This window comes from Nyctibius grandis, chromosome 15, assembly GCF_013368605.1.
Source record: "Nyctibius grandis isolate bNycGra1 chromosome 15, bNycGra1.pri, whole genome shotgun sequence".
Classification (NCBI taxonomy): Eukaryota; Metazoa; Chordata; class Aves; order Nyctibiiformes; family Nyctibiidae; genus Nyctibius; species Nyctibius grandis.
In genome coordinates this window covers 11,031,164-11,056,740 of record NC_090672.1, presented here as the reverse complement: position 1 = coordinate 11,056,740, position 25,577 = coordinate 11,031,164, and the positions used below count along the sequence as shown (strand labels likewise).

Below are 25,577 nucleotides of genomic sequence, written 5' to 3'. Positions count from 1 at the left end.
ATCTGGAGTCAAAATAAGATGTGCTTTGACCCAAAACAAATCTGGAGCAGGACAGTAGGTTGAACAGGTCTTCTGGCCGCAGCACATGTGTCTGACTTGGTTTGGTTGGGAAGATGGGGTAGGCTCCTTGCTAGCACTCACCCTCTGTGGGTTCTTGGGAGGGATGGGGGCACTGGTGGGGAGATGGGGGCAAGCATCAGCACCCTGACCCTATCTGGGCACATCAGCATCTCTTCTTGGACATCTGCCTGCCAGGGCTAGCTTTAAACAGTAACAAAAATTAAATAAAATAGAAATTCCCTTCATCCAGGCAGCCAGGTGTTTCCCCTGGTGCCCCATCACCCTGTTCCTCAGCACCTCCAGCCTCTGGGAAAGGCTGGGCTGGGGACCCACTGGAGGACAGGGGCAGTGCCATCCCATGGGACAGACACAGCAGCAAGACCCTCACCCATGCCATGAGCTCCCCTGGATCATGGGGATGATGCTGGTGATGCAGGTACAGATGATGCAGGTATGGTAAGGGCAATGCAGGTGTGGATGATGCAGGTGGATTTTGCAGCCACAGGTGTGTGTAGGCAATGCAGGCAGGGATGCAGGCAAGCAGGGGGCTGCCATGGCTCAGTGATGGGCTGCTTCTGCCAGGAAAAACCCCCAGAGGAGCCACTCCACACACCCAGAGAGCTGCTTTCCATATGGATCTAAAACATCAGTGTCTCTATTAAGGAGATAGGCAGAGAAGTGTCTTTGCTTGTGACTCACTGACTGGGACCTGACATATCCACTTCTCTGCTTAATTTTTTTTTTTCCCCCTTTTCAAGGAGGGGCTGAAAGGAGAGGAGAAGGTCTGTATAACTAGGAGATGTCCTGGGGACAGTTCTTAACTTGATTCTGTGTCCTGAGTTATTGCAGCTCTGGAGTCTGCCTGGCTCTAACATATCTGAATGTTATTTAAATGATAGGGGTGGGTTTTTTTTCTGCTAGGCAGAGCAAAGGGAAGTGGATCGAGCTCCTCCACGTTCGCAAGCCCAGCCTCTGTCCCAGCTGGTTGCTTCTCCTTCTGCCGTCAGTTCCTCCTCCTTGCTGTGGTGGGCGATGGAGGGGCAGGCGTGCTCTCAGCCTGGGCACGAACTTAAACCCACTCCCTTTAGAAGCACAGAGTTAGTCAAGAGAAATTTATTTTAATGTTTACAACCTATTTGTAATCAGAAGAGCTTTTCCCATGCAGGAGGCAGTGTGTGCTGCTCTTCCTACACCGGGGCTGGTGGCACTGGCACAACCTTTGCCGTTCGGAGACGAGCGGGAGTCACCGTTGTCCCCTCCGCCTTCAGCAGTGTGCCGTGTTATTCTGTTGACTTCAGCCTCTCTTGCTGCACTTAGAAACATAACAGAGTTTGCCAGAGAAAGGATTTCTGTGTGGTTTGTTGTTGGGCTCATTCTTCTTCTCTTGGCCAAGACTCAAGAATTTCCTGAGTAACTTTTCGGAGAATCTGCTCCAGCAACTCAACAACAATACGCTCTGTTTGCTTTTTATAACGTAAATAAATCTGAAGAACTGCCAAGGAGGAAGGGGGGAGGAAGCCAGGGAAAAGCGAAGCGATGGTGTGGGGAATGTCTTTTGGCAGAAGTGCCTGAGTGAAAAAACGAGCATGTGGACAAAGGAGCACTGAGAGCTGCTGGGACAGCCTGCGAGCCCAGCCCAGGGAGGCTCAGCATCTCCGCTTGTACAGGCACACTGAGAAGGACAAGCTCTGGATTCCTTTCAAACCTTCCCATTAAGGTAAGGCTTAAACATTCTTCTTAAAACAAATAAAAATTGTTACTTAAAAGGTATGAAGACATCCAGTAATTAATAACACCATTAGTAATACTGAGTGAGAACATGCATAGGTGTGACACTGGGCATCTTTCTAACAGGCTCAGTTAAGCTTGTGATTAAGCTTAGCGGCTATTTAAAGGCAATAGAGTCTTTTTAACCTTACTTTGGTATGAAATAACACACCAGTGGAGCTCAGTTTGTGGCAGAGCTGTATTTCCAGTGTTTCTTAGTGCAAAGAGGATGAGACAGGTTCAGCTCAGTATTTTAAGCAATCCAGCACATGTGAGGAGCAGATTTCTTTCCCTACATGCAGTGTAAGCTAAAGATTGAATTTAAAGAGTCTTTTGTCCATCTTATGCTCGTAAAAATTCCCCCTGAAATACTGAAGGAGCAATGAGCTCGGTTCTGCTGAGTTGTGAGGGGTGTTGTTCTGCAGGGCTGAGGGGTGATGAGGAGGGGGGACATATGGGACATCTGCAACAGGTACCTGGTGTGTTCCTGGTGGGCACCTGTTCCTGGGTGTGAAGCTGAAACTCCATCAGCATGTCAGCTTGTCGAGGTGAAGGACAGACTGGAAACCTGCTCTAGCTGTGACACAGATCCCGTTTCAGTTGTGGAAGTGCACATCGGTGATACACGCTGCCTTACACCTTGCTTCTGTCAGGGGAAAAAGTGACCAAGCAATTGCAAGTTTAACTTCACGGTCTCCTCAAGGAAGTCTAGAGACCATTAGCACAGGCTAAATTCAAATTCTTATACGCCTGGATTTAGTGAGATCATCGGTAAGAGATTATTCAGAGAGTGATGGCAAAACAGCTGATTTCTGCCACTGAGCCAATGTCCCTACCCCATCCTCCTGCCGTGCTGTGCCAGTGCATGTGTTTGCAGCGTGTACCCAGGGAAAACCACTTGTTGCAGCTGCTTTTCCAACATTTCAGTGCCTGCTGCCTCGTTACAGTGAAGACGTGCCTCTCCTGCGGGCTGAATATAAATATTCGGAAGAAGATAAACTCTGTCTTGCCTGTCAGAACTGTGAGGCATCATTCCCCAAAGGGAACAAGAGGACGTAAATCCTCCTGCTGTATGACAGGAAGGTTTGAAAGGATTGGATCTGTAAATGCTCTGATATTTCTGCCTTAGGATTCACTGAGAGAAGATCAAGATCTTGTCTGAAAGCACATTTTAGTTACATGTGTGACAGCAGAGCAGCTTGGCTATCTGAGTGTAACCCTTTTGCGTTTGGATACTTGATCCTTTTGCTCATCAGAGTTATTAATTATTGTTTTACTGATGTTAATATGGACATATCTCATCTGCAAAAGTTACTCTGACAGCTCGCTTTATCCCTCCTTCTTTAAGTTTCCACCACCAGCATTAATCCAGGCAACAAATCCTTGTTTTGACAGCATCTTTCTAAGGATGCTGCCACATCTTTTGGAATAATACACCAACACGTGCTCATGGCTGTTTCTCTCTCATTTCCCATGACTATCCCCCACAACGACAGCTCTCCAAACGCCCTTCCAGTAATTTGTTCTCTTGTAACTCCGAGTTCCCTTCAATAAGTGCTGCCTTCCGTATGAGCTCAGCTCACACCACAGCCAGGAGTTGCTCAACATGTCTTGATGTGAAGCCTATGGTGCATTAAAGCTACATGCAAAAAGATTTGGGTGATTTTAAACGACCATGGTGTCATTATTTCTTGGATATTAAGGCCACCCAAGCCAATTAGTTCACGTAGTCTGATCTTCCCTTTTTTATTTCATAAATAACTCCTCCCAGCCTTACCATGATACAGGACAGAAGTGTGAAATCCTGGTTGTAATCGATGTCTTACTGCTGAGCTGCAAGGATTGGGAGTATGTTGAGGATGGTGAGGTCTCTCGGTCTCTCGCTGCTAGAAGTTGTGCTGCAGGGCTGGCTTGTGCTCAGCACAGGAGGTCTGAGTTGCTTCCGCTCTCTCTCTAGCAGTAAAAAGGGAAAGAAAGTATTTGCAAGGACTGTGCAAATAAAAGCAGTCACTGCTGCTCTGTGTTTTGTTGTATTTGAAAGTAATTTTTAAAAAACTTGTAGGTTCAAAGATGAAGACGCTTCAGAGAAATATGAGTGTATTCCAGCAAACTAAAATTCTTTTGTGGAAAAATGTACTTGTCAAGTGGAGGATGAGAATGCAGAGCTTCCAGGTAAGCTAAAAAAAAAAAAAAAAAAGGAAAAATGTGAGAAACTAACTACTGAAGGGTGGCCGATCCCTGCCTGCCCCTAAACCTCAATTTCATTATGTAAAGTTGAACATTAAAGTACATTTGAAAAGCCCTGACTGGGAATGAACACTTTCCAAGACTTTACTTTTTTAACTGATAATATTTCTGTCTCTTATGTGATGCATGAGAGCACAGATGGGCTCTTTGAGCACAGTAATTTACTGAGGTGACGTGCACAACAGGAAGACCTTGTTAGTTAGTCGACATCTAAGAAACCAGTGTGACCGAGTGCCTCTTGTTTATATTTTAATCCCACAGAGAATGTGCTCTTATACTGTTATTAAATTCTCTTCTCCGCTCTCCCCCTTACCCAGGAGTGGGTGCTGTCTCTGCTCTTCCTGCTGCTGATGTTCTTAGTGTGCATGTTCATGAGGAACACCCCGTTCCCCGAAGTGCCTTACAGCTCCCTCGGGCAGTTAGATGACCCTGCCTATGATGCCACCGGGGTCACCATCGCGTTTACACCCATCACTGTGACCACAAGGCAGATAATGAATAAAGTGGCCTTGAACTCTGTAATGAAAGGTATGGTTTGTCTTTTAAATATTTAGCTTTGTCATTATTTAAGCTATTATACATTATATTTTAGCAGTTCTCCAGTATCTTTGGTCAGTAGAGAAAATTCACCCCAAATCCTCCATTCTCACAAATACTTCTCCAGTATTTAAAGTACTAGTGAGGTCAGTGTGTGCTTCTGAGCTGTAAAGCTCTGCCTTTGTAGAATAATAATATTAAGATGGTACATTCTTTTGAGGTTCACTTCTTCCCAACTGGTAAAGTATGAAGTATTTAAAGGTGCCACCCTGCCCAGTGAAGAGAACTGGAAAGGAGGAGTTGCAATGCCAAAAAAGCCAAATATATACCCAGTGGCTGTGCACACATTTCCAGACCTACAGAAGCTCATTGCAATATTTTTCTTACAAACTACAGGTATAAAACTAGAGGCACTGGAGAATGAGAGAGCCCTGGAGCAAGCCTGGATTTCAAATACTGGAATTATAGGGGTTGTATTTAAAGACAACTTCTCCTATCACCTCAGGTTTCCTACTGGGGATGTGCCTATTCCAAATGAAAACTTCGGATACATAGGTAATATAAAATGAGAATTTATGGGTGGGGGATGGCCTGGCATGGATAGGCATCTCTCTGTTGGAATAATTTATATGTGTTAAATGATTTAATATAAAAGTATTAATTTTTTTTTTGTCAGTGGGCCACTGCCCATTTGAAGAGTTTCCCATAGTGTATACGCATGCTTACAATCAGTTTTTGTAGTGAAAACCAATTACTTGTCGCTGCTCTTACCTGTGATACTCTTAACCTTTCATCCTTGCAGATAACTGTTACGATTTCTCAGAGGTGTATTGTCACAGCCCACGGTACTGGTACAAAGGCTTCCTGTCCCTGCAGTCCAGCATCGATGCTGCTATTATAGAGGTAGATCGAGTCTATGAACTGATGTATGTGTCCTTTTATTTTAAACTTGGTATAGGAAAGGCAAATTTTTCTGTGACAATAGCAAGGGATGGGCTTGTAAGAAAATTCTGCAGGAAACCAGATATCTTAAAATACTCGTCCACCTGCGTATTATTGGCAGCGACAGTGGGAAGTTGAATGCAATCAGGAGTTCCTGCAGAAAATTATGGCTTTCAATTTAATTTTGAAGATTTGGACTAACTTTTGTTTCTCTTCAAAATGGCAATTTATCTTAAAGGCTGGGAACCAAGTGTAATGCCACTATCTGATTTAGCATATTTCTCAGATTCCAAGGAAAAGGTGATTCTTGCAGGAGGCTGCATATCTGCTGGATGACTTGGTGTCAAAGTAGGCATGTCTGTCATTTCTTGTCCTTCATTTCCAAATTGTTCCTCAAAAATATAGCAGGGTAGGGGCCATTCCACCTGGCTGTGCCCCTCTAGCTGTCCAGGCTGCTTTCAGCCCTGGGGAGAGAAACAGGACCTAGGGGAGCGTGTCGTTTGTGTGTCTGGATCCTTACCTCTGGGTGAGCTGTAGGATTCATCTCTCTCAACAGACAAGGGAGGGAGTCTAGCTGAGGTGCAGACACAAATGAGTCAGATGAGCCCTCCCCGTAGATCTTTATTGCATTGCTACTTGATGTTTTCTATAAAGCTGCATTAAAAAGTAAATCTAGGGATGATGAATCAGAAGGTTCCTTATATAAATACATCTCACTGTAGAAAATAAACTAAATACTGAGATGTTGACCTTGAATTCCTTTAGGTGGTGGCAAATCATTCTGTTTGGGAAGAAATGAAATCAATTGCTGGTGTCCGTATGAAGTCCAGGAGTGTCATCTCCTCTATTACATTAGACTACAGTTATTTCATGATTACTATCGTGATGTGCTTCTCTCCGTTCATGTATTTCTTATCGATGAATGTTGTAAGAGAAAAGAAGAAGCTCAAAGTATTGATGAAGACAATGGGGCTGCAGGATATTGCGTTTTGGTGAGCTCTTTTTTAACTAAAGTATCTGCAAATAATCAGTATACTCCTGGGCACTTGCGCAGTCAGTTAATAAGTTAAATGAGTTCATAAGTTTTCTCCAGTATTCTAAGGACAAACCAGAAGGGTTGAGCATGGCAGCAGCATATTTTTCTTCCTTGGGTATTTCCTCCTAAGGTGGGTCATGCTTTCTGCTCTGCAGAGGAAGTGAATGAGTTGACGCTGGGAAATACTTGATATTTTAATTTAAAATGGTTCTGCCATGCAGATGAAGTTGTAACAACAATTCTTGATTAAACAGAAGTGTCATGCCACCTCTCCATCTTCAGGCTCTCCTGGAGTCTGCTGTATGCTGTTTATGTGATGGTCCTCTCCTGCCTGCTGATAGCTCTCGTGGTGCAGAATGCTTTCTACCTCAGCAGCTTCCCTGCCATCTTACTGCTGTTTTTCCTGTATGGCCTAGCATGTGTAAGTTGGGTTTTAAAGCCAAATTTTCTCACCACATGATTTATTGCTGTGTTGATGAGCCTAAGCATTACTCCAGAGCTTTTGCACAGTGCTGAGGATGGTATCCTTCGCATGGTTGTAATCGAAAAAGCTGAGTGGATTCTCTGACTCAACAGCAGTCATTTGAATTCCAGCCTGAAGGTCTGACAGGCAGTAGGTTGACTACAAAAGACCTGGTTTGAAACTCAGATCAACCCACTAAGAAGGACTTGAGTGTATTTTATTACACAGACCCAGCTCATCAGAGAACTGTTTGCCTGGCAAATTGAAGTGCTACTCTTAAAGGTGTTTATTTCCTTTGGTGATTGAAGGAAACTTCTGTTGTTACAGATCCACCTGGTTTTCATGCTCTGCTCCCTCTTAAGGACCTCCAAACTTGCCAGCTCCATGGGGTTCCTCATCACCTTTCTCTTCGGATGCCTGAGCCTCGTGGTGCTGATAGAAAGTCTTCCAGAACCGTTGCAGTGGTTTCTCGATCTCTTCTGTCCGTTTGCGTTTAATACTGGCATTGCAAAGGTATGGGGCGTCAACTTTGCAGCTGAACCTTCCCAGGAGCTTGCTGTCCTGGGCCCTCTCGGGGGGCACAGAGTACATTTTGTGGCAGATTGTGACAATAAAAGACCCTGCTGTACTTCACTGATAGAGAAAGGCATAGGAAATTGTAGTCCTCATTTCAAAAGATTGGCTTTTCCACATCTGTAAAATCTTCAGGTACTTTTCTCTCATATCCACGTTCTGTTTGGAAACCTCCACGTGAGCTGAGCTGCCGTTGGGCAGCAAAGAGGAGCTACAATGCCCCCATCCCATTCCCCCATTTAAAGAGCTGGTGAATGCAAAGAAAACCACAGCCCTCGTCACAAATAATCTGCTGTTGTGCACTTCTGTAGCGTCCGCATGAACCCGAAGAAGCCCCAGCGAGCCCATCGCCGCACACAACAGCACCATTATCCACCGGGGCTGGACCCCAGCCAGACGGGAGGTGACTCAGGGACATCAGCTCTTTGCCACCCAGTCGTTCCCCTCTTGCTGCAGTAACTGTTCCTGGCAACAGAAACTGTGCAAATACAATTGGAGTTTTCTGCTGCCGCCACCCTTCCTCCATCCCTGCTTTGGATAATTCTGTGCAATTTCCCACTTTTCCATCAATCATATCTCCATAGCTCTGAGCAATGCTTTCTAGCTCCAGTTATTTAATATTTGATTTCCTGATATATAAAAGAATCTGCCTGGGAGAAGAGATTTCTGCACCAGCAGAAAAAGAAACTGAGTTTACTGCTGATTTACCATATGGTTAAATCAATCACTATGTAAAATTATACCATCTTCGTCGTGACTCTGTCATGTCAAGGGTGCCAATATCATGTTTCTTTAATGATTTGCTATAACACACTGATCTTTTCTTCTGATTCTGGCTTATTCTGGAAAATTCTGAATGAAAACATAAGATCTCTGCATGGAGTAAATTTATTTCCCTTCCTCACTCGAAAGAAAGGAAGAAAAGTTGGTCACTACTGCAGATGATTTCTGGGTTAACAAAGTCAATTGCATTCATGGTTTGATGGGATGTGCCTAGTTTTCCAGTCTGAAAATTCTTCTTTGTCCTTTATTTCAGGTTTTCCACTTAGAAAAATATGGAATGGGTTTCTCTTTTTCTAACCTTATGGAGGAATCGTACTTTTTATTTTCGACTTATATTATGCTGGTCTTTGACTCAGTCTTGTACCTGCTGTTAGCTATGTATTTCGACAAAGTTCTGCCAGGTAGGTATGATTTATGTTTATGATCATACTTTCTTCTTTTATACTTTTGATTTACACAGATTGAGTGTAATAGGTTTTGGACTAAAAAAATGTATTATACTGCTGAGTGACTTTTCTACCCTGGGCACAAACTGGTAATTCCCAAATCAAAGACAGCAAAGTATGTGGTGTTTTTTCTTTCCAGTTATACTGCTGTTGAACTGTTTGTGAGAAAATAGTGTGATAATGTGCGGGACAATATTTTAATTAAGCAAAATATTGAATTCATTAGATATAGCTCTGAAGCCAACCTTCTTGTCTCGTCCACCCCAGCTCCAAACGTCTTTTTTTTTAACTGGACAAAGTACCAGATTTGAGGCAGCCAAGTTACTTATTAGAACCTCCTAAATGTTTACTCTAGGATGATGTCTTGGTTGTGGCTTTGGTTAATGACAGGTCATCTTCTTTGCTTTCCTGCCAGGCAAATACGGCACCCCAGATCCCCCTTTTTTCTGCCTGAAGCCCTCGTACTGGATGCGGAGCAGGAGAGGCTCCACCAGGGAGATGCCCAGAACTGCAGGGAGTTCTGAGGATCTCCCCGACGATGACGTAGAGCCGGTGCCCCCCGAATTCATGGGGAAGGAGGCCATCAGGTTAAGAGACAAGGAATTGCTATTCATGCTTTTTGAGTTGGGTAGCTTGGGTTTAATGCTCCCAGAGACCACTGCTTCTGCCGTCAGCTTTGTTTTGAGTTATCCAGGTAGTTCTTGTGTTCATGAGGATCTTGCAAAACACTTTGTTTCACAGAGAAATATTAGACATAAGATGTAGATGAGATAAATACATAATTCAGGCTGGTCACTAATAGTGAAATTCGGATAAATTCAGATTTTAATAAACAGAGTTTTTTGCCGTGGATTTTGTTAACGTCCATTAGGGACAAGAATGCAGAGGGCAGTCCCTTGTAAAACAGCCATTTGTTGCAACGGGCTTGGCCTCGTCTTTGCAAGGCTTGGTGCTCCGGTTTTGTGTGCCAGGTAGTGACATCCACGGCTGTGTACAGAGCATGCCAAACCCTTCTGAATCTCAGGGTCTCTTCCCAGTACCTCTTACTTCTCATGCCACTTCTGTCATTTTAAATTAAGACCCATAAGAATGAAAAAGGGCACCAGGGAAATACATTTACAGGAATGATGAAATAACATCCTCCTTACCTTCTTTTTAGAATCAACAATGTTAAAAAAGCGTATAAAAAGAAAGACAAAAGGACAGAAGCTTTAAGAGGTATGAAAACTGCGATATTGATTCCTGTTAAAGATGAGGAAAAACAGTTGTGCAAACATTTATGTCAGTCAAAGCAATAAAACAGCACTTGCATTGCTTGAAAATTTCTCTAAAATATTAATCAACTGATCACTATTTCGTTACGTTTTTACTGATTTTCTATTTTTAATAAGAGTAAAGAGAAGAAGGATTTTTTTTTCTATTGTTGTATTTATGTCTTTTCTGCTAAATACAGTATGTCTTTTCTGCTAAATACAGAGCAGCTTCTTATGCCTTTAGTTCACAGTTGGCAGAATTTTATCCTGATTTGCTTAATGCACTTCTGACTAATTATTACTACTTAGGTCTTATACTTCTTGACTCGTCTTGCCTTCAGCAATGAGTGGAGGCAAGTCAAACCTCATTTCTTCCCAAACTTGATGTTGTTTTCATTCTAGGTTTGTCTTTAAATATTTACGAAGGTCAGATCACTGCCTTACTCGGCCACAGTGGGGCTGGAAAGACAACACTGTTAAATGTGCTCAGTGGACTTACTTTGCCTTCTGAAGGTAGGATGGCAAGTGGTGGGATGGGGTGGGCTTGATTCAAAAGCTGTGAAGACCAATTCATGCCACCTCAACACATTTATTCCTGTAAACAGGCTCTGCAACCATATACAACTATCAGCTCTCTGAAATAGGAGACAGGGAAGAAATTAAAGAGATGATTGGCATTTGCCCACAGTTCAACATACAGTTTGAAGTGTTAACGGTGAAAGAAAACTTGAAAACTTTTGCAGAAATCAAGGGCATAAAGTCCAAAGAGGTAGAGCGAGAGGTAAGTGCGTGTTCCCCTGTAATGCATCACCGTGCAGCAACGTGAGGCTGTAGGCAAACCCCACGTACCAGTAGAGGCTCCTTTTGCACTGGGAAGCTCAAAGGGTCCACCTGGCTGTGTCTTGTGAAAATTGAAGATGTTGTCTAGCTTCGACCAGGTTAGTAGGCAAGCTTGTGGGCTTGGTGCAGCCACAGTGGTTCCTCTGCTCAACCCAAGGACGTGAGGAGATGTAGCAGCCCCTGCAGCGGCTGCTCCTGCCGGAGGTGTGTTGGTGTGGGTGGGAGCTAGACCTTGGCTTGTGCTCTTACAAACTGTGCCTCAGTCCCAGCCAGATCTCCTTCCTGGCTAACAAAGGATGGAAGGACAGCTGGTGCTGGGAATGGACATCCTTGTGCTATTCTAGGTGCAAAACATTTTGGAACTGCTGGATATAAGTGACATTCAAGACACTCAAGCTGAGAAACTGAGTGGTGGGCAAAAACGGAAGTTATCCATTGGAATAGCCATGCTTGGAAACCCCCAGGTAAAGCAGCAGGCACAGCTCTGCAATACAGGGAATATTCAGGTCCAACATAACTAAAACCTCCTGCATGTACTTGGCCACAAGTTCACCCATGATTTCAGACCTTTTTAAAGTGATCGTAATTATTAAAATTAATAAATTTAATAATTTCATTTTGTTAAATTCATAACCCATCTTGCTAGTCTAGTTTTAATGCAGATAGATAGTTCCCTGACCTCTGCACAGCTTGCAGAATAGTTGCCCTTGCATAAAAAGTGTCCTGGGTCTCTTGCCTTCAGGACCTGAGGCTTTCAGGGGAACACCAAACCCAAAAGATGCACAACTGCTTCAGCAACAAATAATGTCTGTTTTCATCCTTTCTGCAGGTTTTGTTCCTGGATGAACCAACGGCTGGGCTGGATCCCCTTTCCAGGCACCACGTGTGGAGCCTCCTCAAGGAGCACAGAGCTGGACGGGTGATCCTGTTCAGTACCCAGTTCATGGACGAGGCCGATATCCTCGCAGGTAAGCACAGACTCAGCCTGTAGCATCTCTGCAGAATAACACTGGAGCAGAAAGTCCATGTGAGGTTCAGTCGCAAGCAAAGTTTTGAACTGTTGCTGCTCTACAGTATAAATTCCTTTGGCTTTTCCTTTCTTCAGACCGCAAGGCTTTTATCTCGCACGGGAGGCTGAAGTGTGTCGGTTCTTCTCTGTTCTTGAAGAAAAAATGGGGGATTGGCTATCATTTAAGGTATCTACTTCAGCCCCAGAAACCAGTATCTGGGAACATGCATGTACAAGAAGCCACCAGAATGACTGTAAGGGAGAAACCATAGAGCAGATGTCATCAAAACTAGAAAATTAACTGAATTAATATTCAGTTAAATTAACTGAAGCAGCACTTTACTCCAGAGTAAGGAATGAGTGAACTATGCTGGAGGCTCGTTTTTATGCATCCTAGCAAATACAGTGGTGGTTGTTACTTGTTTGGTTGTTGGCTTTTTTTTTTTTTAAACTAAGCATCTGGTTTTTTTCAACTGAACAGGATACATGTCAGTGAGTCTTGTGACTTAGAGAACGTGACATCTCTGGTTAAACGTTACATCCCCAATGTCATACTCTCAGGACACGGCCAATATGAGCTGAGATATAAACTGCCATTGGAAAACATGAATAAATTCCCAGGTAATGTATATTAAAACAATTGAGAATTGTCCATAGAGAAATAATAATGACAAATGTGGGGAAAGAGAATTGAAGAGGGAGATTTTCTACAGGAGTCACGTGAGAACTGTCGCATTTTGGTTGTCCCCCCACAATTTTAGCATCCATATATTTAAGATCAAAATGTACCACAAATGTTTTTCTACTGTTTGTAATGAAAAACCTAGCAGGCTAAACTGGGCTACCTGTGTTACTGAGAGGCTGACTCAGCTGAACCAAAGTCTGGTCTGGACATAGTGCTTATGTTTGAAACCTTGAAAGCATTTGTATTATCTCTGTCCTGCAGATCTGTTCAGTGGGCTCGACACCTGCTCCGACCAGGGAATTATCAATTACGGAGTTAGCATGACAACCCTGGAGGATGTCTTCCTGAGACTGGAGGAAGAAGCCGCAGTGGATCAAGAAGGTACAATTGTGGCTGCAAATGTGCAATCCGTAGCCGAAGAGAACAGTTGCTTTGCAATGACCCCTGGGCATGCCTCCAACAGCTGATTACGAGGTGGCTCTTAATTTTTTCACACATTACAACGTAGAAGCTGGCCTCAGACATAAATGTGTATGTGGGAAAACTCTCTGCAGATGAGCACGTCCCTGGGGAGGAGTGGGCAGAAGCAGGACCGCGGTGCCCCGACGAGATGGAGCCGGGCTCCCTGCTGCTCTCGGACACCGGGAAGGTGGCAGTCAGTGGCTTGGCTCTCTGGAGGCAGCAGGTCTTTGCCATGGCACGGGTGCACTTCTTAAAGCTTAAGAGTTCAGTGAAAAACCTGCGGTCAATGTAAGTACCAAAGTGATTCTCTCTTGCAGATGTGGAGCTGGACACAGTCATGGCAGGGGGGACAATTGTCACACTCCTGTTTTGATGAGCGTTTGGATTAATTGATATCAGGTCTTGACTATGAGTGATCTTGGTAACCTGCACTCAGAGGAGAGGAAAGCTGCTTCTTCCTTTCCAGTGCCAATAATACAAAATCTCCCTTTCGTGTATTTTCATTTCTATACTGAGTGATTTACGCAAGGGAAACATTTTCTTTCAGAAGAAAAAATCATTTAGAACACTTTTATTTCAGATGGAGGAGGAAGTTTTAGAATAAACTAGTGTGTATGGAGAGAGGAGGGAAAAATACTACTTTCAGACACAATCTTTAATTATTTTTTTAATTTCTCTCACGTTGCCAGTGTCTGAACTCATTTGGTCCCATCGGTCTTCAGCCTGGCATGCTGGCATTTCCTGGTGGGACACAAGAATCAGAAGGGAGATGCTGATTTATGAAAAACTTATATCTTAAGGAAGTCTGAAAGGCATTTAATGTCCCTAAAAAAACTTGAGCACTCCAGATCTGAGGCCACCTCCCTGCTAAATTTTTGAGGGCCTTTGTGAATGATCAAGGTTTGAGACTTCTGAAGATAAAATTGCCAAAAATTTTTAACAGAAAAAGCACTGGGTAACATGAATATGGTATACCGTTCCCAATACACAAAAGCGTTCTGCTGAATATCTGTTTTCAGTGTTTATTCATCTCTTTTTTAATGTAGTTTGGTGCTCTATGTGGTTTTTCTGCTTCCTCTGCTTTTGCAACTGTCCGTGGTTGCTGCCTGGCAGAGTATGAGTGCTTGGGAGCTCTCACCTGCGCAGTACTTCTTGCCCCTGGGGAAGAGGGCTAGCTCAGAGACAACCAGCCTCCTGGTCCACAACAACACGGGTGAGCAGAACAAGCCTTTCCTCATCCTTTCCTATTCTAGAGTTTCTTGCTGTTGCAAAGGAAAATAAGTGGAAAGAGCAGACGGTTGTAGGATGGAGGGGATCCAAGGGATGATGACGGTTTTAGTGACAGAAGAGCATGGAAATAGTCATTTTTAAGGGGTTGTGAATGAAGCCTACTTTGGCTTCAGCAGCTGGTGAGATCCTGATGCAATGATGTGAAAAGGGATATCATAGCAGATGGAGTTAGACAGGACACAGTTCTTTCCCTGCTCCAAATCCCAGATCTCTATCCAAACAATTTCTTCATTTTCAGAGTGTAGGATCCTCAAACCAGGCACCACACTCCAGTAAGGGCTCACTAATGCTGGGTCAAATTAACAGTCTACTTCCAGAGTTTTACCTTCGACATTCCTATGAGTGGATGCTATTTTGTGTTATTTTGCCAGAGTATGATACTGTTGGCTTCATCAGACTATCACCAAGGAAAATGCATTTTGTAGCAACTCAGCAAAGGCAAAAAAAAAATGACAATGCAAGATTCAGTCTATGAGACTGAAATCCATTAACTTCATGGAAATGAACGTGCAATGATCCACCAGATATGTGCTGTCTGTCATCCACAGTTATTAGACTTTCTCTGTTCTTGTTTGCTTATCATAGACTTTTTAAAAAAAACAAACCATCAAAGACTTCCTTGTTGTTCAGTATTATGATTCCTCTGCTTTTGGCCTTCACACCAGGTGCAGGCATTGAAGACTTTATCCACACGCTCGAGAGCCAAGATCTCTCAGTGGAAATAACCAGTGAGGAAAACATCACAGAGGAGCTAAAACACAATGGGGCTATAAAAGTGTCTCGCAAAGGCCAGGTGTGGATTTTTGTTCTCTTCCTTCTGTTTTTTCCCAACAATTGAATAATTAAGCAAAACGCCTCTATCAGCTCTACCTGTGGGGTGGTCCTATTGAGTAAGGCTCACAGGTACAAAGATTTGGAAGTGTTTTAACTGGTAAACTACATGACAGAGGAGACCTTATCTCTCTCTTCCTCCACCTCATTTTTGTAGCACAGATATACAGACTTCCAATACCTACTAATTTGGTTTTTAGAGAACAAAGCATAGGCAAAATGGATTATTTCAGGCCTGGATTCTCCTGGCATGCTCTTTTTCTACTGCTTCCCTGCAGATGAGAAAAGCCAAGAGTTTTCATCTTGTTTTCTTGCTCTCTGAAGAGCTACAGGTTTACTGTGTTATGCCACGTGGAGGCCATCAACTGCTTCCCAGTGCTTGTGAACATCATTAGCAATGCTCAGCTGAGAGCCCTCAATTCCACCATGCACATTCGGATCTGGAGTCATCCATTTTATTATGTAAGTGTCAGAGCCTGGCAGCCAGAAGGTGTCAGAAAATAGTTCCTAAATCTGCTTAATGTCCCAGTAAGGCATTCAGATTTTAATGGGAAGCCCTATGGGGCTGTCTGTACTTGTAGACCCACCTTCCTCAGTGTTGGCTCTGGAACCATCATGTTTGACTTTAGGAAAACTGAAGCTAATTTTTCCCTTGTGGGTCTTGAGGGCTGCTGAACGGAGAAGGTGGCTGGGAGGGTTACTTCAGGATGTTCCTTATTCTCTACATCATGTCATCCAAGCTGTTGCCCATCAATTAGCAGAAGAGGTAGCTCACCACAAGTCTGGGGTGGAGAAGTGGGACCTGCACCACCCATCTCTCCTCACTAGTAGCAAGCACTTTTCAGGGTTATGGTTTGGGGAAGACCTTCCTCCTGCCAATATTTGATTTCAGATCCCACTTTGTGTTCATACTGCCCTGTACTTCGTGAGAAATGCAATAAGATGAATTGTGGTATCTAACCATAACATTGCAGACGTTTTCTAACAATGCGCTGTTCTTCTGTTTTCAGGTAGATGATCAACGACTCTGGGATACTTTTGTTTATTTTTACCTCGTTTATATGCTATTGTTATTCCCTGGTTTTCCTCCTCACTTTGCAATAGGCTACATGCAGGATTACAAGGTAAATTCCTTGAAATGTAGCAGATTTGGTGCGGCAGAATGGATTACAACTGCATTGCCACAAGGACGTTTGAATGTGATGGGCAGCTTGAGGCGTTTTTCTCTGTATTGCCATGAGCAACTCTGCAGCCAGCACAAAATGCTAAAAGACAAAAAGAGGTGGAATTTTACCCTAGTATTGCAATGGTAACAGCTTGTTGTTAGCTTTTTATTTCCTGGAGTCATTCCCAGGGGTGCAGGTGACCAACCAGGAACTGACAATAAACTGCCCTTTGCATTGCACCTTCCCAGGTGGGAGCTCGTGCCCAGCTGCGGATCTCAGGGCTCTTTCCCTCAGCATACTGGTGCGGTCAGGCACTGGTGGACATCCCGCTGTGCTGGCTCCTTCTCTTCTCGATGTTTGGGCTTCAGTTTGTAAAGAGCAACAACATTTCTGGGGACATCGGCAGCCTCTTCTTGCTGGTATATCCCATTCTGGTGATGGCTGGTTCAATAGGGGGAGGGATTGGGGTAATGTTTTGAGCACGTGTAGGGGTAGTTGAGACACCATGGGCGCAGACGGTTCTGGCACACCTCTGGGTCCCCAGATGCGTACTGACCTTCTCCTTGTTTCACCTCCTATCATTTGGGTTTCCCCAGCTGGAAATAAAAGTCAGTAAATCTTACCTTAATATATTCCTTTACACTTAGCAGTAAAATTGTAGTAATTTCTGAATGCCCTAATCTTAATGTATGATCTTTTAAACTGAACCACATCGCTATATATAGGTTTCTTGTTGTTTAGGTCGCTCCATTTTCTCCAGTGAAAGCCCTTTTTTTTTTATGTAGATCGTGGGTACACTTGGCTATGGAATTTCGATCGTTCTCTTAACCTACTTGATCTCCTTCGTCTTTCGCAAAGGATTGAACTGTGATTTTTGGTCTTTTATCCTGATAGTGGTAAGCATATGGCTCGATAATGTGCTGTAGGGTTTACAGAAATGTATTTTGAGATCTTAAGGGTGAAATAGCGGTCAAAACACCCAGTATAGATGTAGAATGTAAATACGAGCATGTGTTTTACAGCAGTCAATAGATTTTAAATTTGTGTCACCATGTTCTGTTCCCATAATCCTGCTGTGGCACGGGGAGATGCTTGGATCCACCTTGAGCTGGTGCAGGAATGGAGGCAAAAATGTTATTTATCGCTCTGTTCAACACCTCACATCCAAGAGATGTAAGGTGTTGAGACATGAGCCATCAGGTTAGAGGCAGATAGCCTGAGCCTGACCTGGAAAGAGATGGATTATTTGGCATGAACTGGAATGGGAGAGAACAGGACAGGATCCCGTGCTTCCTTCTTCTGTTCGAAGCAGCCCCATGTCTCCAAAGAAGTTTCCCCAGCTGACCCAAACCACCAGCCTACCAGCAATCAGAAATGGCTGAGAACCTCCTGAACCACCACCTTTTCTTGTCTTTATATTTCTTGTCCATTTTTAGAAATTCAACAGGGAATTGAAAAGGTAGACTCGTACAATTTTTAAGACCAGTGAGGAGTGTAGCCCTTTCCATCAGCTAAGTTACCCTCTTGTTTTATTTTTAGGTATGCTTTGTTTCTTTTATCATCGGCAGAATCATCGATTTCTTAGTCAGTACTACAATCTCCCTCTACGTTGTGTCTCTCTTGTTTCCCGTGTACCCACTGCTGGGTGTAGTTATCAACTGCACGCAGGTAAGCTGTGGTGTTGGGCGAGGAGAGGCACCTCACTGTGAAACACAGCCACGTGCCCTTGTGAGCAAAGTCTGGTGGTAACCTCATGCTGCGTTCTGGGAAGGCTCATTAGTTTCCTCTTGTGGGTGGGATTTTCTGAATGGCCAGAGTGCATCACTAGATGACCGTTTCAGATCAGATCTAATTTTCCCAGTAGTTCATTATAGATAGGGTCTACTTCTCGTGCAGTTGAGCTGTGACTGTAGATTAGGTAAGCATTCTTAATTTTTTCCATGCAGAGTCAAGCAACTTGGCTTGAACAATCATAAGAGAAAATTTGAAGTTTGCATGGAAACCAAGTGAGAATTAAAAGTACTCACAAGGTGCTTTACTCCATGGTAGCTGAGGATGGTCATGGAAAGTCAGCTAAGAATTTAACAAAACCCTTCAGCTACGTGCAAGACCGTTTATGAGCCATAAATGACTCAGGAGTGAAGTCCCACTCACCTCCACCTCTTCTCCGCTGGGACCCAAAGGAGAGGAGACCAGATGTTTCCCTGTGATAGGCCATTACCCCCAGAAGGAGAGTCTGATACATGCACTGAGTGGTGTGGCACTTCCTGGTATAGGACTGGGATGCCCAAAGTGAAACATCTGTATTTGTTCTTCTGTATGGTGAATATTCTGGGTAAATCAGCAGCTTTTGTACATTTTCAAAGTATTTGTTGCTTTCAACCCTTCCAAAATTAGCCAGCATTGTACTAAAGAATTACAGGTCTTCATTGTGGGTTTTTTTTTTTGTTATTCTTGTAGATTTTTACAGAAGATGTCGAGATATTTGTTGTGACTCCAAGGATCCATGTACTAATAGCTGTCTTCGCAGTAAGAGAACATTTAAAATGATTACTTTTATTTAATAATGTGTGTCTCCTAAACCCCATCCTCAGTTATGAGGAAGCAGGCAAGAACCCTGAGCTCATTTCATGCAGGAGGAGGATCTCTGTGGGTCTGGATGACAGATTAACCCCCTGTGCAAAAATAACCTTGTTCATTTGAAATGTTGAGGGGAAAATGAGATAAGCCCAGATCACTTAATGCAGCCCTGTCATTTTATAAATTGTGTTTTTCTTCTACCATTGGTATTTTCTGCAGTATTGGTAAGTGATAGCAGAGTTCACAGCCTTCAGGATTACCCTGAGTTTAGATGTTAATGGACTGTATTTTTGCTTACTGTGTTTTCCACCCACATATTTTGTTACACTGCCACCACCTTCTCAGTTTCAGCTGTAGAAGGGTGGAAGACAAGGCTGTTAATGTGGCAAACTCTTTTTTTTCAGCCTTATATCCATTCTCTGGTTTTCATTTTTCTTCTTCGATGTTTGGAGATAAAATATGGAAGAGCAGTTCTGAGAAAGGACCCGATATTTAGGTTTGTATAAACACACACGCACCACAGGCACATGCAAGATCTAAACTCCTACCACACTGCTTTTCCTTGGAGACATTTTGATCAGATATCATTGCCTTTGTGTCCCTATTTTTCAATATTTTTTCAATACTGGCGATTTTTTTATAACCAAAATAGCCCCTTAATTACTACAGTGCTATGATAGTACAAAACAGCTCTCAAGCTTGTTAGTACCTCCACGTGTGTTGCCTGTGCTGTGTGGATGTACCAGCTTGGTTCTTTGTATAACACAGAAAGATTATAAATATTAAAAAAATAATAATAAAAAACACAATAAACATTGAACCAGAGAGACATTCACTCTTGGTCTATCCAAAATGGATTGGTGGAAAACAAGGGTAAAGAACAAAATGCTAAGACGAATATGGTGGGTTTGTAGGATTTCCCCAAGAAGAGAAAGCAGCCACCAGCACCCTGAGGAGCTCGAAGAGGAAGATGAGGATGTTAAAGCTGAAAGAGCAGCAGTGAGAAGTGCCATAGCCGCTCCGAGTCAGGAGGAGGAGGTACGACTAAGTATTGTCCTTCTCATTTTATTTTATAACAGTAAGAAGCCCACGGGTAAAAACCAAACCACCAAGTACCCATAAGTGCAGGTCAGTGCTCTGGCTGTATTATTCTCACTGGGAAAATCAAAATCCCAAATGTACGGTGTGGGTCCCATCAGGATAGAGAAGAAAGCTGTTAAGAAAAACGTGGGCAATAAAGTGCCTGTTGTACCTCATATTCTCAGTGAACTATAAAACAAATTCAAAGATCTTTAGATGGCCTTTTTTAATGGAAAAATATTGCTGAAGCATTAATGCTATCCAATATAATACATAAATCTTTCTTCCTCCTCCTCGCTTTCAGAAATCAGTCATTATTGTCAGCAATCTGTGCAAGGAATATAAAATAAAGCAAGCTGGTTCAGTTTTTAAGAAGAAGAAGAAAATGGCCACCAAAAATGTTTCCTTCTGTGTTAAAAAAGGTGAGAATTGGAACTGTTCTCCTAGACCTGTTTTGGACCCCCAGTCATAGCCAGAGAGTTAATTCTATGCAGATTCTCAGTTATCTGAGCAAGGACATAAAGGTCAAATCTTAACTCCGTGGTTAAGGCATGTTCGGTCTGTGGCTGATGTGTTAACGAACAACGTGACGTGGATGCATCCTATTAGTTACCTTTGACTCTCCATTGTCTAAAATAACATAGCCATGTTAAATATGTAAATTATATGTATTGATTCCAGGAGAAGTATTAGGACTTCTGGGACCCAACGGAGCTGGTAAAAGTACAGCTATCAAAATGATTACTGGAGAGACGACACTGACTGCTGGGCAGGTAGGAGGTGTCTGGAGAAAAGGGATGGATCCGTGATAAAAGTGCAAGTGCCAACCTTGCACCTAGGTGAAGCTATTTTTTCCAAAGCATTATTAGTGTTCAAGGTTTTAACTGATTCATTGTACTATTAACTTAAATAATGTATTAAGAAAAAATATTGTGAGCTACTTCTAACTTTGACAAGCAGTTGCATCTACCCTAATTGGCCATGTTTATGTTTAGAAACCATGTAAATGAGGGTTGCAAAATCACTCCTTTGCTCTTTGGGTTTCCTCACCTAAACCACAAGGAAGCCCATAGTCTTCCTCTGAACTATACCCTTGTACCTGGGCAAGGCTACCTGAGAGCAAACAGATCAGCCTGGTTGTGCAGGTGCTGATGAAGAGGGGAGATGGAGCAACCTCCCACCTGCAGGACCACACACCAGCCTTCCTCGGCTACTGCCCGCAGGAGGACCCGCTCTGGCCGGACCTCACCGTGCACGAGCACCTGCGGGTCTACACGGACGTGAAAGGGGTGTGCAAGGAGGATACTGCTGCTGCTGTCAACCGGTACGGACGGAGGGTGTTGCCAGGGGTTGGTCAATGTTTTATCCCCTAGTCCTAGGGTATGGGGAGGGGACTAGAAAGTCAAAATTCACTGTGAACCAGAGGCAACCTTGAAAGAAACTCAGGAAATGGAGCTGCAAAAGTGATTTTTTTTGCTAAATGCTGTGATTAAGTGAGTGGGTTAAGAAAATCTCCAATTTGCCTAAGTGCATTTCGTGGGGATAAATTTACCACTAATGTCCTTTTAAATATGTTATCTCTAGGAAGCATTTCTAAAATCTCTGATGTTATAGTTTGGCACTACAAGAAAGGGTGCTTAAGTACTGACTGCTCAGCTAACGCTGGCAAGGTGGAATGGGTTTATAATGTTGTTGACACTAATGCTGGGTTTAGAAAAGAGCTTGTGGCTTATTCAGTACACTTTGCTTCAAATATTCAGTTACTTTTTAATAACACAATAAATGTTTAATGACAACAAGCAGGAGTCAAGAGCAAATGGAAGAAAGTTCCTTTTTCTTATCATTTTGGGAATCCTTGGTGAGAGTACTGAGTTGGGAATAACAAAAATGTTCTTTTTTCACTTCTTCCCTTTCCCCACAGAATAGTGAATGCTCTGCAGCTTCAAGACTATTTAAAAAAGAAAACCAGAAAATTATCTGCTGGAATAAACAGAAAGGTGTGTTCTGTTTTACCTATAACGTGCACTGCAATGCTCAGAGCACAAATCATGAATCATGGAGAGCATCACCATGGTGGGGTGACAGAAATTAGCCCTTTCCAAAACCACATTTCCTATAAATCAAAACCTTGATTCCCATAAATGAAGCCATGCTGTCTGCAGCTCTTTGCAGACATCATGCCAGGGACTGCAAAAGATTTGACTCAAACCCTGTTCCCTGTCGTAGCTGTGCTTTGCAATGTGCATGCTGGGCAACCCTGCAGTCCTGCTTCTGGATGAGCCATCAACTGGCATGGACCTCAGTGGGCAGCGCTCTGTTTGGTGAGTAGGACCTCAGGCACTGTTCCACCACGGTAGTAAAGAGGTTGGAAGCCAAGAGTAGATGCCTAAGGTTAGGTAAAGGGTGTTTTGCCTCATCTGCAGTTAGTGCTGCTCGTCATGTACCAATGGTTTTACCGGAAACTCCACTTTCCTGGTTCTCTCTAGCTAAAGCATGAGCAAGGAGAGAGAAAAACCATTTTACCTTCATCCTTGTTGCAAACTTTAGGAGAGTCATATATGGGATTTGCAAGAATTCATAAAGGGACCTGAGTCAAATTGGTTTTTTGTCATCATTTCAAAGTATTACCATGTGCACATCAGTCTAAAATTGCTATATGTAAAGCTTTAACACTTGTTTTAGGGGAGAGGCATTTGGAGGCACAAAGGGATAAGAAAAAGTGTCTGGTATTCCTAGGGAGTATAAGCTTTTTTTTTTTTTCTCCCCCACTGGTCCTCAGGAAAATGATTCGTGCCGCCCTGAAAACCAAGGAGACGGGAGCCATTCTGACGACCCACTACATGGAGGAGGCGGAGGCAGTGTGTGACCGCGTGGCCATCATGGTGTCCGGGCAGCTACGGTGGGCAGCAGCAAGGCCGGCATGCGGCTGAGCTGGGAAATGGTCCATGCAGCAACAGGGGCCTCTCCTCTGGCCTCACCTACCTGAGCCCATCACCATGGGCTTCATGAAGTGTTCCCCGTTGGTTTCACCAGCAGCACAATTTGGGAAGGAGCAGACGGTTTCATCTCTTTTTTTTATTCTTCCCTCCCCTGCAGGTGCATTGGCTCCATTCAGTATCTGAAGAGTAAGTTTGGCAAAGGCTATCTACTGGAAATTAAGGTCAAGGATCCAGAGTGCACTGATCTTCTCCATGCTGAGATTTTGAGGATTTTCCCAAGTGCAGCCCGTCAGGAGCGGTAACTATAAAATACGGGATGAACAGTGGTTTCAACACTACCACATCCCTAAGAATGTGCCCAGTGTGGTGCCCAGACACAGGATCTCAGTTGGAGAGGGATGAACATCTCAGAGTCCCCATAGGGATCTGATTTGATAATGTCACCTCATCCAACCCTGCTGTGATCCCTGCAGCAAAACGTCCGTACGTCCAGCTCGTAGCGTGACAAAGTTTTGATCCCAGAACCTTAAGACAGAGCAAGAATTGTCTTTTCTTCTTTTCCTTCAAGGTTCCCCTCTTTGCTAGTCTACAAGGTCCCAATGGAAGATGCACTACCCCTGTCTCAGTCTTTCTCCAAACTAGAGGAAGGTAAGAGCAAAACAAGATGACTTTTTGAAATGGTGGAACACAGACTGCTAGTTTTTGACTCTCTTTCCATTTCTTCACAGCCAAACGAAACTTCAACCTCGAGGAGTACAGCTTCTCTTTGAACACTTTGGCCCAGGCAGGTGACTTCAAGGCTAGACATGCAGTAAAGGCATGAGCAGGAACAAAAGCCGCAGCGAGACCTGGGCCAGTGCAGTGGCAGAAGGCTGCTCCACCAAAAAACTGCCTGGGGATGGTGGCTGAGGGGTCCTCCGCTAGGAAAGTGGTGAAAGATGGTTTGGTTTCTTTCACTGCTGGGATTTAGCATGGTGGGAACAAGCCTAGCCAAAGCGTTGCTGCCTGACTCCACTCACCCGAGACAGGCACACAGCACGTCCAAGGGATGGATGCCCTCGGTAGACGCCTGCTGTTGAAGCAGCAGGTTATTGCTGGTGGCAAAGATGAAGAATGTTTATGTCAATACATCGGTGGGTAAAACCTACTCTATCGATACACCTATGGGCAGCTGGTGCCTCTCAGCAGGTTAAACCAGAGAGCACAGGGGTCTCAGCTACTGTGCATGTGCTTCCCATATAAAGCTACTTTACATATCTCTGGTAGGGGTTGCAGAGCTGTACCTCCTGTGAAGGAGCATCACAGTGTCTAGTGAAAGTCAGAGAAATAATCAGAGTTTTTATCTTGCCCATTTCAGGTGTTTTTGGAACTCTCCCGAGAGCAGGAAAAGGATAATTTTGACCTGACTTTGGATGGGACTTTTGAATGGAAACAACTTCAGCAGGAGGACTGTTAAAGATCTAAGATGCTCGTTTATGCATTACTCTGTATTAATCTAACTGATGTGATACTGCACATATTTGCTACCATTATCAGCGTACTACGAAGAGGAGGAACAGTCTCTGCCTTTCCATCAAGCATCGGGTGGGGGCTCCTCTCCAATGCAGAAGACATTTCACCTGGACTTTGCAGGTCTCTACACTGAACCCTACCCCAAGTTGCATTTCCAATGGCTGGTTGACGAACTACTGCCCACACTGGTAAGAGCTCTTGTCAAGAAGAGCAGCGTGGAGCAGAGGGACAGAAAGGTTTGCCAAAAGAAGGGTCATAACCCATCTCTGGGGATTGAGGCTCTGCTTTGCTTGGTGGATCTGGGTGCGTCAGGGAATCTGGACACGCTGCCAACCTTCTGGGTTCCTCTCCCACCAATGGGTGTTTAAATATATCTTATTGAAATTTGCACTCTATTTTTTTACCCTTCTAATAAATGTCTCTATAGAAACCGTGGTTACACCTTCATATGTTGTCATTACTATGGACGGTCAGGAACAGCTGAGCAGCTCAAACTCTTTCCCCTGGGGATGGAGGTGGCTGCAGAGGGCCCAGGGCTTCTGGCCAGGCAGTTGTAGTTCCTCATGTTTACTATCTCTGGCAGCCTGGCTCAGTGAGCATGCTCACCCCTGTCTTCCCTCCACGCTGGGGCGAGTGGTTATCATTCCTCCTTCTGGAAAATAAAAGAGGATAGATTTAGGCTAGATATAAGGAAGGAATTTTTTACAATGACGGTGGTGAAACACTGGCACAAGTTGCCCAAATAGGTTGTAGATGTCCCATCCCTGGAAACATTCAAGGTCAGGTTGGACGGGGTTCTGAGCAACCTGATCGAGTTGAAGATGTCCCTGCTCACTGCAGGGGGGCTGGACCAGACGACCCTTAATGGTCCCTTGAACCCAAACTATTCAATGAGTCTGTGATTTTCCTCCTGACAACTCAGGCTCATGTTATCCCTGTGCCCAGCTCACTTGCAAATGTTAAAACTCTCACAGAAAATATTAAGTACAATTCTCTTTACACAATCTGCAGCGGTGGCTGTGTTGCAATCGCTGGTTGTGTGTGTTCCCCACTCAGCTTCAAAACACATTTTGGCA

At 43.8% G+C, this 25,577-nt stretch overlaps 1 protein-coding gene across 3 annotated transcripts; it reads left to right on the top strand.

Moving 5' to 3' along the window:
* Positions 1–1,693: 1,693 nt before the first annotated feature.
* LOC137670303 (ATP-binding cassette sub-family A member 10-like) lies at positions 1,694–24,909 on the top strand. Of its 3 annotated transcripts, none has more exons than XM_068413038.1 (39): positions 1,694–1,777; positions 3,890–3,999; positions 4,392–4,602; positions 5,008–5,166; positions 5,414–5,514; positions 6,319–6,545; positions 6,872–7,010; positions 7,380–7,565; positions 8,662–8,809; positions 9,270–9,441; positions 10,014–10,072; positions 10,510–10,620; positions 10,713–10,888; positions 11,292–11,411; positions 11,777–11,915; positions 12,053–12,143; positions 12,438–12,577; positions 12,903–13,022; positions 13,196–13,391; positions 14,150–14,316; positions 15,059–15,186; positions 15,549–15,686; positions 16,235–16,348; positions 16,639–16,809; positions 17,176–17,286; positions 17,930–18,058; positions 18,851–18,919; positions 19,375–19,466; positions 19,885–20,008; positions 20,355–20,472; positions 20,732–20,823; positions 21,274–21,374; positions 21,972–22,047; positions 22,277–22,371; positions 22,830–22,949; positions 23,147–23,287; positions 23,558–23,637; positions 23,718–23,773; positions 24,347–24,909. In XM_068413038.1, the coding sequence occupies exons 2-39, from the start codon at positions 3,898–3,900 to the stop codon at positions 24,443–24,445; spliced, it is 4,818 nt and encodes a 1,605-aa protein (XP_068269139.1). In that variant the 5' UTR covers positions 1,694–1,777; positions 3,890–3,897; the 3' UTR covers positions 24,446–24,909. The 3 variants fall into 3 exon arrangements, with proteins under 3 accessions (XP_068269139.1, XP_068269138.1, XP_068269140.1); XM_068413037.1 differs by having other exon boundaries at positions 21,196–21,374; XM_068413039.1 differs by lacking the exons at positions 1,694–1,777; positions 3,890–3,999; positions 4,392–4,602; ... (1 more) ...; positions 5,414–5,514; positions 6,872–7,010 and having other exon boundaries at positions 6,464–6,545; positions 21,196–21,374.
* Positions 24,910–25,577: the final 668 nt, after the last annotated feature.

Bases quoted from the DNA above. Each gene is read 5' to 3' on its own strand.
- LOC137670303 (XM_068413037.1), top strand. From the start codon at position 3,898: ATGAAGACGCTTCAGAGAAATATGAGTGTATTCCAGCAAACTAAAATT. The intron at 12,578-12,902 runs GTAATGTATATT...TCTGTCCTGCAG, and splicing joins AAACATGAATAAATTCCCAG to ATCTGTTCAGTGGGCTCGAC. The intron at 22,048-22,276 runs GTGTGTTCTGTT...TCCCTGTCGTAG, and splicing joins CTGCTGGAATAAACAGAAAG to CTGTGCTTTGCAATGTGCAT.